Source organism: Carcharhinus amblyrhynchos, chromosome 3 (genome assembly GCF_965287045.1).
Source record: "Carcharhinus amblyrhynchos chromosome 3, sCarAmb.v2.hapA, whole genome shotgun sequence".
Taxonomy (NCBI): Eukaryota; Metazoa; Chordata; class Chondrichthyes; order Carcharhiniformes; family Carcharhinidae; genus Carcharhinus; species Carcharhinus amblyrhynchos.
This window is the reverse complement of record NC_137326.1, coordinates 100,743,381-100,760,559: the sequence shown is the minus strand read 5'-3', so window position 1 is coordinate 100,760,559 and position 17,179 is coordinate 100,743,381. Positions and strand designations below refer to the sequence as shown.

Sequence of the window (17,179 nt, the reverse complement as noted above, 5' to 3'; positions counted from 1 at the left end):
TATCTGCTCGCGACTCCTCCAGACAGATAGGTAGGTTTGAAGGAAGGCACCCACCCTCTGAAATGAAAGCAGCCTTCGGCGTACGCCGCGGCTAAAAGCCCGAGGCCAAGCCCCGGTTTAAATTTGGCGCTCTCTGAGTCTTTTCAAACGGTTTTGGAACCCTAGCTCCCTACACCACCAACGGAAAATTCAAACTGCCAGACGTTCTGCTAAACCCGTCTCCGGTTGGTCCACACATAACCGACGGACAGGCGTGGGTGGTTTGTCCTGATTGGTTGGTTAAGATCCTCTGACCTGTGATTGGTCCTCAGGACGTCTGGGCACAGCTGATTGGCCAGCGAACCGCCGTCTCCGATTGGCTAAAGGTCAGCCTCTGCCGCGGTTGGCTAAAGGTCAGCTTCTTGTTCTGGGTACTGGAAGTCGAGAAGCGGGAGATGAGGTAGACATTGTAAATATGAACTCTGTGTGAAGGAGGCGTCTCGGAGTGCCGTACAACTCTACTGAGAGAAACTGTTCTGTTTGGGGTGTGTTATAATCTCCGCACAGACCGTTAACTTCAAAGAAAATAATTTCAGTTTTCTGTTTACTCATTGGTGTCATGAGTAAGCTTACATTAACACTGCAATGAAGTTACTGTGAAAATCCCCTAGTCGCCGCATTCCGGCTGGCGCCTATTCGAGTACACAGAGGGAGAACTTAGCATAGCAATGCACCTAACCAGCTTGTCTTTCAGACTGTGGGAGGAAACCAGAGCACCTGGAGGAAACCCATGCAGACATGGGGAGAACATGCAAGACTGCACCAGGAATTGAACCCAGGTCCTTGGTGCTGTGAGACAGCTGTGCTAACCACTGTGCCACCATGCCGCTGACAAGGATTTCTTGTACTGTAATAGACAAACTAGGCAGCTTATACTTCAAACTACAGAACCAGACTCTTCCTTTTATAGAGTGATAGATGCACACAGTGCAGAAAAAAGGCCCTTTGGCCCATCGAGTCTAGGCTGGTCAAAGACAAACCACCCAACTATTCTAATCCTACTTTCCAGCACTTGGCCCCATGGCCTTGTACACCTCGGCATCACGTGCATATCTAAATATTTCTTAAGTATCATTAGGATCTCTGCATCCAGCACCCTTTCAAGCAATGAATCACAGACTCCCACCACCCTTTGGGTTAAAAAGCTTTTTCTCACACCCCCTTATAAACTACCAGCCTTCTTGTCATTGATTCCTCCACCAAGGGGAACATTTCTTCTTCTTTACGTGATCTATGCCCCTCATAATTTTATCTTGATCAACCTCCTTTGCTCTAACAACCTCCATCTATCCAATCTCTCTTCATAACTAAAACTCTCTAGACTAGGCAACATCCTGGAAAATCTCTACACCCTTTCCAGTATATCACATCCCTCCTATAATGTGGATTCCAGAGCTGCACACAATAGCTGTGGCCTACCTAACATTTTCTATAGTTTTAGCATAATCTCCCTGCTTTTAAAGTTTATGCCTTGGCTAATAAAAAGAAGTATGCCATATGCTTTCTTGACCATTTTGTCCACGTGTCCTGCTACGTGAAGGAACTGTCTTACATGCACATCAAGATCCCTCTGATCCTCAGTGCTTTCCAGGGTCTTGCCGTTCATCATGTGTGTATTCCCTTGCCTTGTTTGTCCTTCCCAAACACATCACCTCAAACTTGTCCAGATTGAATTCCATTTGACATTGATCAGGCTATCTAACCAGCCTGTCTATATCCTCCTTAATCTAAGGCTATCTTCCTCACTGTTTACCACCCAACTGATTTCATATCATCCGTAAACATACTGATCAACCGTCTAACGTTTAATCTGTAAATATACTGATCAACCCTCATACATTCTGGTCTAAATCATTTATATAAACCACAAACAGCAAGGGCGCCAACACTGATCCCTGCAGGACCCACTGGACACAAGCTTACAGTCAGAAAAACACTTGTCAACTAGCAACCCGTCCACCCCGCCCTGCTTCCTGGCACTCAGCCAACTCTGGATTCAATGTGCCAAATTTCCTTAGATACCCATGGTCTCTTAATATCAATCTCCCATGTAGGACCTTGTCAATGGTCTCACTTAAGTCCAAGAAGACTACGCCAAATGCATTGCTCTCACCTGGTAACCTCTTCAAAACTGAAAAAAAAACTCACCACGTGTACTTTCCGCTGTCCTCTAAGTAGATTTTCAGCTTCCCTGCACCCAGTCCAAAGTCATTCTTACCCCTGAGGGTTTACTTCCATTATTTCTTTTCGAAGTTTGGTAACCTTTACACCCAGAACCGTCTTTCACAATGAGGGTTCTCCTGGAGATTTCTCTCTTTAACTAAAGCTAGGCAAATTTTCCAGTGTCATTTAAATTCTCAGGAATTTGCTGTTTTCAATTCCTAAGTGCACCAAGTCTTTTGGCCTCTGGACGCTCTCTCTCCCTTCTGGATGCGGATAGATTGGCTACATCTCTGACTTTTCAGGTGTATCTCAGAAAATCTCCCCTTTCAAAATCCATCTCCATGGCAATGTAAATACATGGCCTCAGTTTCCATGTAGAAATGCTGATCAGCTATCCTTTAGTGCCCAACTCTCTTTTATCTTGGAACTAAATGGATAATTTAAAGCATAACTGTTTACAACCTAACATTCTCAAGACCCTCTTGGTACATTTGAGATTAGCACAGATGCTTTCGCCATTTGCAAAACCATGCACCTTCTCCCCAGCAAAACAATCTGGGCCCCCTTTTCATCTTTAACAGTCACATGACTCATATCTGTTGTCAGGCAGAAATCACAACAGGCCACGTGATTACTTCCATTTTACCCCAAATTTTAAAACAGCACCAAAACATAATAATTTCATCAACTTCATATTTCTAACACACTTTGTGTAATGACAACTTTAAACTGTTAATAAAAGTACTTCTATAAATTGTATGAATGAAAAGATATAAGTGGGAAATGTTGGAATACTTAGCAACCTCAAGCCGTAATTTGAAGTGTAATGTATGTTGTAAACTTAACACAAAATGGTTACAGCACAGCAGGCCATTTGACCCATCGTGTCTGTATTGACCTTCTGAGCTAGCAATTCACCTCGTGCCTCTCAGTTACCCTTTCTCCATAGCCATACAAATGTTTCCTTTTCAAATAATGATCCAATCCCTTTTGAAGACTCAATTGACTCTACCCAGCACATGCTCAGGCAGCACTTTTTAGATTCTAACCACTTACTATATGAACATGTTTTCTCATGTTGCTGCTGCTTCTTTTGCCAACTACCATAAGTCTGTGCTCTCTAGTGTTCTCAATCCTTCCACTAATGGAAGCTGTTTCTATCTACTTTGTCCAGAGCCCTCATGATTTTGAATTTCTTGATTAAATTCTTCCCAACTTACCAAATCTGATGCCCAGAACAGAGACCAAACCAATGTTTTATACAAGTTTGAAACATCCGTATTGGTAAGATTCAGGATGTCATTTTTTTTACTAACTACTCTCTCATCCTGCTTTGCCACCTTGAATGATTTATGAACAAATACATCCAACTCCTTTAAATCCTCTTTAGAATTATACCCTTTACTTTTTATTGTTTCTTTAGTTTTTGTACCAAAATGAATAACAACACTTCTTGCCATTACATTTTATCTGCCACTTATTTTCTCATTCCACCAATCTGTGTATGTCCTTTGAAGTTCTACACTATCTCCCTCATGATGCACAATATTTACATCATCCATAAATCTTGAAATTTTGCCCACTAAGGTCTATGATATTTATATATCAGGAAGAGCAGGGGTTCATACACAGATCACTGGGGATTAACACCATAAACCTTACTCTAGCCCAAAAAGTAACTATTCACCACAATTTATTTCCTGTCACTTAGCCAAGTTCATATACATGTTGCAACTGTTCCTTTTATTCATGGGCTCTGATTCTGCTCACAAGACTATTGTGTGACACTTTAACAAATGTCTTTTAGAAGTCCATGTACACCATATCCACAGTATTACCCTTGTCAACCCACTGTGTTACCTCATCAGAAAACTCAACGAAGTTAGTTAACAAATCCATGCTGGCTTTAATTAATTAATTAAGCCACTTTGCCCAAGTGATTATTAATTTTATTTAGAATTAATGTTTCTAAAAGCTCCCCCACCACTGGGGTTAAACTGACTGATCTGTACTTCAGGCTGGGCTTATTTTTACACCCTTTTTTGAACACGGGTATAACATTTGCTACTCTCCATTCCTCTGGTACCATGCGTATGTTTAATGAAAATTGGAAAATTATGCCAGTGCCTCCAAAAGTTCCTCTCTCACTTCTTTCAGTATCCTTGGATGTATCTTATCTGGACCTGATGTCTTATTAACTTAAGTGCAGACAGTCTATCCGATGTCTGGGTATCAATTTTTAAACCCTTAAAGTGTCTGAACTGTTTCCTCTTTCACCATGATTTGGGCAGCATCATTTTCCTTGGTAAAGTCAGTACAAAGGCTGGAATTCTCCCATCCTGCCCGTCGCTTGAATTTTATTCAAGCAGATTGCAGACAATGTGAAACTCCACTGACAGTCGGATGGGAATTTCCATCTTTTAGACCAGCACAGAACATAAGAACATAAGAAGTAGGAGCAGGAGTAGGCCATCTCGCCCTTCAAGCCTGCCCCGCCATTCAATAAGATCATGGCTGATCTGAAGTGGCTCAGATCCACTTCCCCGCTTTCTCCCCATAACCCTTAATTCCCTTGCCTACCAAAAACCTATCTACCCGTGACTTAAATATATTTAGCAACGTAGCCTCCACCACTTCAACGGGCAGAGAATTCCAGAGATTCACCACCGTTTGAGTGAAGAAGTTCCTTCTCAACTCTGTTCTAAACTGCTCCCCCCCCTTATCTTGAGGCTGTGCCCTCTAGTCCTGCTGTCCTTTCTGAGTGGGAAGAATCTCTCTACCTCTACCCTATCCATCCCCTTCATTATCTTATACGTCTCTATAAGATCCCCCCTCAGCCTTCTAAACTCCAACGAGTACAGACCCAGTCTATTTAGTCTCTCTTCATAGTCCAACCCCCTCATCTCCAGTATCAGCCTAGCGAACCTCCTCTGCACTCCCTCCAAGGCCAATATATCCTTCCGCAAGTGCGGTGACCAAAATTGCACACAGTACTCCAGCTGCGGCCTCACCAGTGCCCTGTACAGTTGCAGAAAGACCTCCCTGCTTTTATATTCTATCCCCCTCGCTATAAAGATCAGCATCCCATTCGCCTTCTTGAACACCTGCTGCACCTGCAGACTGGGTTTTTGCGACTCATGCACAAGGACCCCCAGGTCCCTCTGCACCGTATCATGCTGCAGCTTTTCACCCTTTAAATAGTAATACCTCCTACTATTATTCCTGCCAAAGTGGATAACCTCACACTTGCTGACATTGTACTCCATCTGCCAGGTCCTCGCCCACTCGCTCAGCCTATCTAGATCCCTCTGCAGACTTTCCACACCCTCCACACAATTTGCTTTTCCACTCATCTTTGTGTCATCAGCAAATTTCGACACCCTACACTCAGCCCCCTCCTCCAGATCATCTATATAAATGGTAAATAGCTGAGGCCCCAGCACCGATCCCTGCGGCACTCCACTAGTTACCAACCGCCAATCAGAATAGCACCCATTGATACCAACTGTCTGCCTCCTATTAGACAGCCAATCCTCTATCCATGCTAACACCTTACCCCCAACTGCATGCCCCCTAACCTTCTGAAGCAACCTTTTGTGCGGCACCTTATCAAACACTTTCTGAAAATCGTGAAACACCACATCTACCAGTTCCCCTCTGTCTACCGCACTGGTCACATCCTCATAGAATTCCAATAAATTTGTCAAACACGACTTCCCCTTAATGAATCCGTGCTGCGTCTATCAAACAATTCTTCTCTCGGTGCCTCGCTAATTCTTCTTTGATGACAGGTTCCAGCATTTTTCCAACAACAAACGTTAAACTATAATTCCCTGCCTTTTGCCTGCTACCTTTTTTAAACAGCGGCGTAACATTAGCCATTTTCCAATCTTCCGGCACTTCCCTGGAATCCAGCAAAGTTTGGTAAATAATCACTAAGGCGTCTACTATCACCTCTGCCATTTCCTTCAGAACCCTGGGATGCATATAGCCGGAGGATTCCACCCAAAATATTCATTTAATACCTCTGCCATACTTCTTGCCTCCATGCATAAATTCCCCTTTGGTCTCTAATCAGCTCCATTCTTTCTCTTATCATTCTTTTACTGTTCATATGTCTATAGAAGATACATATTTACAATATATTACAATAAATCTTTAATTTCCCTCTTAGCTACTTGTATTTGTTTTTTTCATTCCACTCTGAACCTTCTACATTCGGCCTACTTCTCAATTGTATTATTCACCTGACATCTGTCATTTGCACATTTTTACTGCTTCAATTTAATCTTTATCTCTTTTGTCATCCAGGGAGCTCTGGATTTCTGGCGCTACGGCAAATACAACATTACTGTACTTGAACACTCTCTCCTTTACGTGCAGTCCATTGTTCAGATAGTTTGCACCTCAGTCACACCTCAGGAACCTCAATGTAGTCATTGAGGTTCCTGACTACACTTGAGTGCCAAATGCTGTAATGGTACATTGAACTGTATTGCCTTTACATAATGTCAATTCTGAACTGTTTTGTAATGTACTTTTAAAAATGTAATAAAGTGTAATTTTGGAAAGAAAAATATGTCAGGCAACATGTATGGAGAGCATTGGTGTGCAGACTGTTGTGGACAAAGTGCTGCTTGATAGAACTGTCAGCAACACCTCACATCAGATTGCTAACAATCAACAGTAGATTATATCTGGCAGTAACTGACCTGATTGAATTTGTCCTGGACAATTTTCCATTGTGATATAGATGCTGGTATTGTCAATATCTTGGAACAGCTTGACTAAGGCCCTGTTTTATTATAGAGCACATCTTCGGTACGACAGCCAGAATGTTGTCAGTCTTATAGCTGTTTTTTGATATCAGAAGTGATGGAAATTAGCTGAACACTGGCATTTGTGATAAAGGGGACTTCAAGAAAAGGTTCTTAAATTTTCTCCATCTGCTTCTCCTAAATTTGTTTCAATAGTTGTTATTCTGCTTAGCTTGCTTTCTCCCCACAAGCTCATCTACTCTTTGTTGCTCCCATTGCTTTCACACAATCAGAAAACATTTTGTTCCCTGGGACAAGCTTCTCTGGGTACCACAACTGTTTGTGGCTTTTTTCTAAGAAAAATTAATCTGTCATATTTAATTTTAAAAGGATATCAAATCAGCACTGTGTATACAAAAATACACAATTCGTAAAACTTTTGAGACAGTAAACTATGCAGCTAACATATTGTGGTAATGTTCTGCAAAGTCATGTGTTATGTATTTGTATTAGTTCTTATTGGCTTATTGAACTCTGCTGTTTTTATGTATTCATTGGAAGTGACAACGTAAGTCCCCAGCATTGGAACAGGCAGAGAAGCAGCAACCATGTAAGACAATACACACTTGTAAATAAATCTCCATGTTCCCTAACATCATTCTCCAATATACAGCACCATGCATCTTTGTTAATAATGTGTATGTTTACTGATTGTTGTGCAATGTATTTACTGCATGATAATAATAGAGCAATTACTTCAGTATTTAGATTGTGGAAGGGGAGTAGTAAATGTCAGAAACCGTGGAGTGAATTTTGTCTATCATCCTGTTTTTCATTGTGAACATGGTAGTGGTTAGTATATTTCAGGGAAAAAAGTATCTATGTGCACCCAGGCTTGCCTGCTGAAATTAAGGAACACCCAAACCCACCTGTATTCCCAGGTTAGCCCAATTGTAACACAAGGATATGTAGAACCCAGGAATTTGCCCAAACCAATATGCAGGAAACTGCTTCTCTGACCTGTACCTGCATTAGTTCTTTCTTACAAAATCTGACGCAATACATTCCAATCCCATAATTACCTTGTATATTCCTGCCCTTTTATGGAGAAAGCCATGAACAACACTGATTAACATTGAACTCAGAAGAAACAATCTCAATTTAAATATCAGAGCAATAGGTTTTATTGATTTGCTCAGTTTCTAATCACATGTTCATGTTGTGATCTAGAATTAGGTTAATCTGCAGAGGTTTCAATTTTCCTTTACAGAGGAGCAGATCTTTCTATGCATCTCCTTTGGCAATGAAGTACAGAATGATATTGTTTTTTGTTCAGACCCATGGCCACCGTCCATCTCCTACAGCCACATGTCCTGCAGAAACTCCTCCACTCCAGTGACATTGCTATATTTAGTCCAATTCTTCACCTTTTTCATGTTCATCATGTTCTAAAAGTAAAAAAAATACGTGTTATGTATCTAAGCATATTTAGCAGGACAATTATATTTTGGGATTGTTTTTGCCATTTTATCACAAAATTGATTTGGAAGGGAAAACTTAAATGGACTCTGTATTGAGACAAGTGCTGAGGAAACACACGACGAGTGAAGATGCTAATGAATTAACTTCGATGTTGTTCCTCAGCTGCAAATAATACACAATGTTATCTGTTTCAATCAAAAGGTATGATATTTGCAAACAATTCAAGCTGTATGCTCCCTTTCAAATTGTAAATGGCAAAATAGAATATAGTGACTAGTACAAATACTTTTTGAAAGAGAATGCTGCACAAAGACTTTCATGGAGACAGGTTAGAAATGTTGGATGTTACTACTTAACTAAGACAACCAACTTTTGTGAGAAGGCTATTTTGTGTTACTACATGGAAATAAATAGAATGGATTAAATCAAATGATTGTGTTTATAATTATGTACAGTAAGATTCACCTTACTGTTAAAATAGTTTAAGAGTTTATACCTAGGCCTCATCACACCATCTATCAGCTCAGTCAACGTTTGCAAAGTCAAAGTTCACATGCAGAAAACGCAAATATCCTGTTTATGTCATATGCTAACCCCCAAATGAGATAGATGGCAGAGAGAGTCGATTCATGGAAAAACAATGATACACAGAGCACTTAATAAAGCAATTGTGGCCATTGTATCTTAGAAGGGATCTCTCATAGACCCATAATACCCACGGTGTCTATTTTCATGGAGTTGGAGTTTCTTTGACCTGATTTGTGCAGTGTAATTTATTGCAGCAGCTACAGTGGCTAGTTTTTTTATAATGGTGTTTAGCTCTGATTTAAATTCATCAACTTCAATTATGCACATGAAGACACTGCTTGCATGGATAGTCATGATGAATATATTATTACCTTAAGACTAAAATGATTGGTACAGTGTGCATTGGGGTATCCTCCTTCAAGACCCCTGAACAATGTACAAAGGTGTTAATTAAAATCTCCACCCATGATATGCTTCTGCAATTTGCATTGTTGTATAATCTGCAATGCAGTTACAATTCAATGTTTACATGAAACTTGTTTTTTGGTTGTAAATAATTTATAAGATTTTCATAATGTTATGCCGACTTGGAGAAATTAATTGCTTTGGTTGTTATTTTCAATTAATTCAAATTGTTATTGCAATGATCATGGGCAAGTCATGTACAGGGTTCACAATTATATTACAATGAGAGAGGAAGAAGCTGTTCTTGGTGCATGTGTGAATTATTTGCATTATTGATGCATATAATTTATTTCATGGCATTACATCAGACAGTGGCAAAACTTGCACAAGGTGATCATGGCTTAAATTTGCTTCTGCATTCAGAAAAAAATTCAGAAAATCTCAACACCTTGACTCAGTGAGACTTCCTGTACCATCAGTTTCTAAAGTTGGCAATTGTGATTAGTTCCATACTCAAGAGAGCTTAGCAATGAGAGAGATAGCTAATAACTGCCAACCTAATCTGTTATGTAGTTCCATGGACAGGTAAGCATAATCATTGGTAATTTAAAGTCTCTCAGTGCGTAAGATGCACTATGCCCATGGCTGAATTGTCCAGTAAACTCGCATATTTGAGGAGTCAAGTAAGAATTTGTAAGAGATGCTGTCTTGAATTTCTAAGCAGAGATCACATTGAAACGTTTAAGGGAGTACAGATGCCTGGTCCATTGTTACATTCTTCAAGGTAAAACTCTGCTGCACTAGAGGAAATGATAATAAATGTCATCTTTAGTACTCAACACAAACCAAATCAGGTTCAGTCGATCTAGACAAAAATTGACTATTTCGCTTCCAACATAGAATATTATTGTACTGTTTGCTTTCATATAGTCAGTGTCTTATGAAATTGCAGAGCTGAAAAAGTTTGGCATTGGAAGCAAAATTCAAAGGCAATTTCCATAGAATTCTAATTGTTTTTTTGAGCTTTGAATTTTTTGCAGAATTCACAATCTGTAAATTGTTTGGCTATCAGTCACTACCACTGAAAATGCGTGGTTATACTTGATGAATATTTTAAAAATGAGGCATTACTTTTGTAGTAAGAGATACCCTGCTCCAAACATGTCAAAAAAGTCTAACATTGTTTTATGCTGGAAAAGAAAAAACACACAAGAACAAATCAATTTAAATACATTTCTTTTGAAGTGTGTTCAATGGAAAAGACACAGATCTGTTTGGTTTTGGAGTTGTTTTTGACCTGGACTAATGAAAACTGAAGTAAATGATTAATGTTGTAAAATATGAATTTCACCTTCAATCTTCTGTCTTTTAGTGTTTTGAAAAAAAACACACTATAAATCACTTACCATAGCATTCTCAAATTCCCAAATATAGGCTTTTGACCTTTATGCCGTGAGACTTTAACTGCTTTTTTTTCTAAATCACAACCCGTCCATCACCACTATATCATTGTCCCCAAAAGTACTATTATTCTTTCACATCATAATTGTTCACCTGATAAAGGAGCAGAGATGGGGAGTTATGATTAAACCCAAAGGACACAGACTTGAATATCTTTCATAAACTGACTCAAGGATTCTCATTTGTTCAGATGTAGCCAGTGAATCACCTGCATTGGCTTCACTTCCTGTTCCCACACTGTTGCTTCAGGTACCTCCAAAGATCTATCTTGGCTCATTCCTATTTTGGGTGTACATGCTGAGTCTGGGCAACACTAGTATCAATTTCCACATGGACATTGACAATATCCAGCTCCACCTCACTACCACCTCTCCTGTGCCCTCCACTGTCTTATATTATCAGATCATTTGTTCCCTTCTCTATAATCTCCTTCAAACCCATAATCACCATGGACCTCTGCATTTGCCATTCTGGTCTCTAGTTTCCCAATTTTACTGCTCCACCAACAGAGGTCATGCCATCAGTTGCTTAGACCCTAAGCTCTCTAAATACCGTCATTTTTTTTCTCCTTTAAAATGCTCCTTAAAGCCTGTCTCTTTGATTACATGTAACTACAAGGCTGAAAAAATAGTTTTATTGTGAGCTTCCATCTCAATGAGTCAGCTTCAGGCCAATCCACATTCAACAATCTGCTCTGAAAACCTGCTTACATTTTGACAGCTGAAACAATGAACAACAACCTACAGCCAACATCCTTATAAAAAAAGTCAATTTGACAAAAATCTCAATGTTAACTGATCCTTTTAAAAAATTCCACAACCTGACTCTGCCAAAAATAAGTCATTTCTTCCTTGGGCCATGCCCTATCTACAAACCATGTTCTATTGAAATCTGTCCATTAGTTTTTAAGATACACTGTTTACAGTCAAACCTACTGGGGCAAAACATTACCTCTGCTCACCTTTAATGGCGGCATTCGAAAAAAGATTCAAGCAAATAGGTCATTAATGGAGAAGGATTCACAAACAAAGACACAAATTAAAAATGAGGGAGTTGGGCAAAGTAAGAAGGTCTGAGGAAAGGCCACTGAAGTAAATAGGTTAAATACACTTCCCATGAAAGACAGGGAATAATCTGTGCAAAAGAGACAAGTTAATTGAATGTAATAACTTTTTCTAAAATGACTGTGCTCATAACAGCTTCAAAGCAGGTAGATATTAAAACAGTTTCTTCAGAAGTAAAGAATTGTCACAGATGATGATGAGTGGTGAACTTAAACTGTAGCCATTAATTTGAGACCAGTAGCTGCATTACTGTTTCCAGCCAAGTAATACCTTGCTGATACTGCCTGACTTAGAATTTTTGCAAGTGAGAAAACTTCAACTCCCAGCAACTAAAATTTAGATTTTTATGGAACAGGAGTGAAAGTCTCTGCATTCCCATAATATAACTGGCAAGTTCAAAAAGTAATCTTGAAATCAGAGATTCAATTCAACATCAAATAAACCACCACTTGGCCTCCCTTGCACAAAAAGCACTACTCAAAACCAGGTTATACAATTCACTGGAATAATATATCATCAGAGACACATTGCTCGATACGACGATCAAAATCAACTCCATATCTTTAGAATCACTTCACAGCAACATTGCCATTTCAATGTAAATACACACCAAGCCCTTCAATGTGTGTCAGTGTGACTGAATGACTGTGTTTCAGTTAACAGCTAAAGGGGAGTGAATATTTCATCTACTGGTACTGTTCAAAAGGCGCACTAACATATAGCTTTCAGATTCTGCAACTGGGGCAACATATACAAATAGTTCCCTTATTATTACTAGACATTACTGTTCTACAGATTATCGGCCTTACTTTCTCTGAGCTGGTTGATCATTTTAGTGAGATTGTCAATTTTCTGCTCTTTTCTTTTCAGTTTTTGTTGGAGTACTCTAAATTTTTGCCTCTGTTCTTCATTCTTCTTTCTTTCCCACGCAAGCTTCTTTTCTAGAGTTCTCCTAATGATATCTGGGCAAGGGCTCATAAAGTAACTGTGATCCTGAGGAAACGTCATTCCTGACAAATCCTGATCATCAGGAGAAGAAAGCACAGTCTCAGAGGAACACTGCAGTTCTTCAGAAGCTAGGACTGGAGTTGATAAAGGGGTATCTGTTTCTGGGATAAGTACTTCTGTAGATATCCAAGTAGTTTCTTCAGATATTGTTACTTGTTCAGATGTTAGATCTGTAGATGTTGTAAATAAACAGGGCAAAATATTAGCAGACATTGTAGGTACATCCAATGAACTAACGAGTGCAGTAGATGCATCCGATAGTACTTCAGGTACACTGGCTGTCCAATGGAAGGCGTCTGAACACAGAGCTGCAGCTGAGTCTTGAGATTGTTCCTCTGAATGAACTGTTATTAACCCACCTGGAACTGATTCCAGTTCTGTCCCTGTTGCACATGTTTGAGTTTGTGCAGTGCAGTTAAACAGTGTGAGGACTTCTGAAGACTCTGTTTCAGGTTTTAGAGGAACTTCCAATACTTGAGAAAATTCTGCTAAATTCAGGACAGCTGCGGCTGCTAGCTGAGCTAATCTCCCTGTATTAAGAGTCTCTGCAGTTAATGTAGTCTGTAAATCTGTGATTTTTGCTAGCTCGGTTGGCTGATGAAATGCTTCATCAGCTGAAGCAGGTTGTGGTGGTAAATGTGACATCTGTCCTTCCGAACTTCCCTTACAATGTCCGCCAGAAGATTTAGCCTTATGTAGCCTTCGGGAGCTTGTATTCTACAAAATAGATAAAATTAAATGTTTAAAAAAACTGGAATACATTTTGAATGACATCTTAGCTTATGTGTGATCATTTGAATTTACTCAATTCACCCAGTGGTACAAGAAACAATAGGAGTCATTCAAAATGACAATTTTTGGACCATGTAAAGCCAACGTTTCCTCATTGCAAAAAATAACCCTGGGACATAGTTTTCAAAAGAACTCCACCAGTGATATCCTTGACTTCAACAGTCAGTAAATGCATATTCAGTATGCCCACACAAAATACTGTCTACAATTCTTCTGAGAGGCTGACAGAAAATGAAAGTGCACCAGTTCAAAGTATGCCACTGAGATTGTGCTTTTGAGGACACTTTCTCAGCAGTTTTTAATCAATGCAGTAAGACTCTAGTTTGTGAGTTTTTAACCAAATCCAAAATCTGATGTACTTTTAAAAAAAAATTGATGGAATGTGAACATCACTGGCTTGGCTAGCTAACTGACCACCACTTCAGAGCATTTGAGAGTCAACCATACTGCTGGGAGTCTGGACTCATAGGTAGGTCAGACCGGGTAAGGATGGCAGATTTCCTTCCCTAAAGGATATTAGTGAATCAGATGGGTTTTTAACAACAACCAACACATAGATTTGTGGTCACTCTAAGACTTTTAATTCCAGATTTTTATTTAATTCAAAATTCACTATCTACCTTGGTGCAATTTGAACCCAGGTCCCCAGATCTTGCCTGAGTCTAGTGACAGTACCACTATGTCACTGCCTCCCTGAGATTTACTAAACAAATGACAAGACACAATAATGGTTCAAACTGTACCTTGGTTTTAGGAGGTGGAAATATGGTTGGAATGGAAGAGAATTTTAAATGCCTTCTATCATTCCGTTCCTCAAAACAATCTTTTGTGAAGTGATCACTACAGAGAGTTGCTCTTGGCGATGGCATCCAGTTTTCCCGTGCTACAGCTGTCAGCCATTTTGCCATGAGGTCGGGTCTTGAAATAGGAAACCTACGTCAACAGAATTAAGATAAAATAGGAGGAGGGATTCAATAAAACTTACTGAAACTGCAAACACCCGAAATAGCATTTTCAGATTTTTATTAATTTGAAATGATCTACTTATCAGTCAAAGCATCTGGGCAAAAATTATCATAAACAGCTCCATGTTACTCAGTTATCTTAAAACACACTTGACAATTAAATGAGTTGTGTAGTTAAACTATTTTGTAGAACGTTGGTTTTTAACAAATAAAAATTGAAGTGCACAGCTCCTTAGCTCTTTCTAAAAATAAAGAAATATTCAACAATAGGCACTAACACTTAAACAAAGACATTAATGGATTAAGAAATACGTGTTAGCAAGAAGTTCAAAAATCCAAAGGTTGCCCATTGCTGGTATGAAACACAATCTATGACACTGAATAAAAAAGTATCAGCGAAAATCACTCTAGTAAATTCTCAAAATAAATCTCACTCTGCAAGTACCTGTCATAAAAACTGATTATAGTCATAAATTAAAATTAAGTCATGTAAATTATTGGATAGATAAATTCATGCAAATCTTAAACATTATTTCAGATTACCTGGCATATTACAAATCCAAAATATCAGAAAGTATCTGAAAACACAGGCCTTAATAAAAACATATTTATTGTTATGTAATTGATGCTTAAACATTTAATGTAAGCATCTATTAAAGATTTTCACACTAAAATCACTATCGATTTTTGCTCACATGCTGTTTGAAATGGTAACCAAAAAAGGCAAAGCAATTACAGAAAAACAATTCCCACAGGAGCATACTATTTAAAAGTTCTTAACTTTATACTCATATAAATTGTGAAAAGACTAAACATTTTTCTTTAAAATTTCAAAATGTGACTATAGATTTTTCATGTATTCTGCAACCTCACTACCCAAATTTTGCCATCAAACTGCTAGACCAAAGATGGTAGATTTGCAAGACTTGCCTAAAAATAAAACAAAGTTTTACAATATATTAAAACCTAATTTTATCTGTTGTATCCCAAAACTTTGCATTCTTGCTCAATCATGATGTCAGTTAAGTTTGTAGTTTTTATGTATGGATATCTGTGCACAAATTACACAATGGTTTCCAGATAGAGATAATAAAGTATACTGCCAGCTCAACATATTCACTACATAACTATCCAGTTCTCAATCTCAAGATAATGAAAACACTTAAGTGCTGAAAAATCTCAATCGGTCTGGCAGCATCTGGGAGAGATTACTGGAGTATGAGAAGCTAAAGCTGGAGTACCAAAGTGCAGATACTTGTCTCCTATGCTAGAGACAGAAACAGAGTTTGGAGTCCAATATGACTCTAAGCTCAAGATGCTTGTTTGTAACTAAACTGTTTCTGATACAAGAAAACCACTCAAAACTTGATGACTTTCGTGCTATTGAGAATGCTGTAATATTGGGTTGCAACCCTCCTCCCGTACTTGATATCACTCTTCACAGTGGCTCGCAAGGTCAGTAACTATACAGGCCAACAATTCATAGCCAATAAACTCTACTGTGCATAAACTTAATCATGCGATTCTTATTTCAGTGTAGGATGGTCTGTATAGCCAATTTTCTTGGTTTGAACTCATTAAGAAAATATACTTATGAAACGTGACAGAGACTAACAGGAATAATGATTGAAGCCATGTTGGCCAATGCAGACGTACACATGCAGACTGTACCATCCGACTACTGAAAAAGGGAGGACAGGGTTGTAGCAGAATACTTGATTAAAACATTAATAAAAGGAGGCATCTTCCAAAGGTCAAATTGCACACCCCATTGCAAGGTGTCTTGGTAAACTTGCTTTAAATCGCAGGAAATGCTCTTAAACAAAATCACAGATAGCAATCAAAACAAAATATCCAATGAGGCAGAGCACCAATAGAATATTGCAGTGTCTGCCTGTAGTGAACGATCTGAGGTGAATGATTAAAATCGCCACTGTTGCACCCTTGCACCGAATGCAAATTAAAAATGCGCTCCTGCAAATTCTCACGCAGGACCACTGACGTTGAAATCCTATCAGGGTGATTTTGTTTTTGAAAGGGGAAGTTGACCTCCTTCGGCAGTCTTGAATCGGCAGGGTACCTGTGAAAAGTGATACCGCTGCCTTTCTTGAAGCGATTCTTGCAGTCCAATGCGCTGCACGAGACTGGCATCTTCCAGCTCCGGCCGCCAGCACTGCTCTCTCCCGCTCCTCCTGCCTGTCACAAAGATGGCGGCCGCCTGCCGCTGACGTCACTTGGAATCCGGCCCCTGGATTCGAATCCTGGAGAAAGGATAATTCGCATTCCATCCCGGGCCAGGCGTAAATGGCAATGTCTCATCAGAAATACTATCGCCTTGATTTACATTCAAAGCAAATCTTTCAGTCACCCTTTGGCTGCTGTCCCAAACTACAGGAAGCATTTCAAAACTTGAGGTGCATTAACTGGCAGTGACTTTGTCTCCACCCTTTTCCCAATGAAATTCCAGCTTTTATTTCAGGTTTTTTTTCATTCGCAGCCTAACATTTCCCCCAAA

The 17,179-nt window shown here is 39.3% G+C and overlaps 1 protein-coding gene across 2 annotated transcripts; it reads right to left on the bottom strand.

Annotated features, from left to right (window-relative positions):
• Positions 1 to 8,115: 8,115 nt before the first annotated feature.
• LOC145340975 (uncharacterized) lies at positions 8,116 to 16,876 on the bottom strand. Of its 2 annotated transcripts, none has more exons than XM_080185605.1 (4): positions 16,745 to 16,876; positions 14,443 to 14,632; positions 12,709 to 13,624; positions 8,116 to 8,407 (listed from the first exon to the last, which is right to left on the bottom strand). In XM_080185605.1, the coding sequence occupies exons 1-4, from the start codon at positions 16,813 to 16,815 to the stop codon at positions 8,370 to 8,372; spliced, it is 1,215 nt and encodes a 404-aa protein (XP_080041731.1). In that variant the 5' UTR covers positions 16,816 to 16,876; the 3' UTR covers positions 8,116 to 8,369. The 2 variants fall into 2 exon arrangements, with proteins under 2 accessions (XP_080041731.1, XP_080041732.1); XM_080185606.1 differs by lacking the exon at positions 16,745 to 16,876 and adding an exon at positions 16,280 to 16,602.
• Between the last annotated feature and the right edge of the window lie 303 nt (positions 16,877 to 17,179).

Excerpts from the sequence above, each read along its gene's own strand:
- LOC145340975 (XM_080185605.1), bottom strand. The coding sequence starts at position 16,815 with ATGCCAGTCTCGTGCAGCGCATTGGACTGCAAGAATCGCTTCAAGAAA. Across the intron at positions 13,625-14,442 it reads TTCCACCTCCTAAAACCAAG|AATACAAGCTCCCGAAGGCT; the intron begins GTACAGTTTGAA and ends TCTATTTTGTAG. Across the intron at positions 8,408-12,708 it reads GATCAACCAGCTCAGAGAAA|AACATGATGAACATGAAAAA; the intron begins GTAAGGCCGATA and ends TTTTACTTTTAG.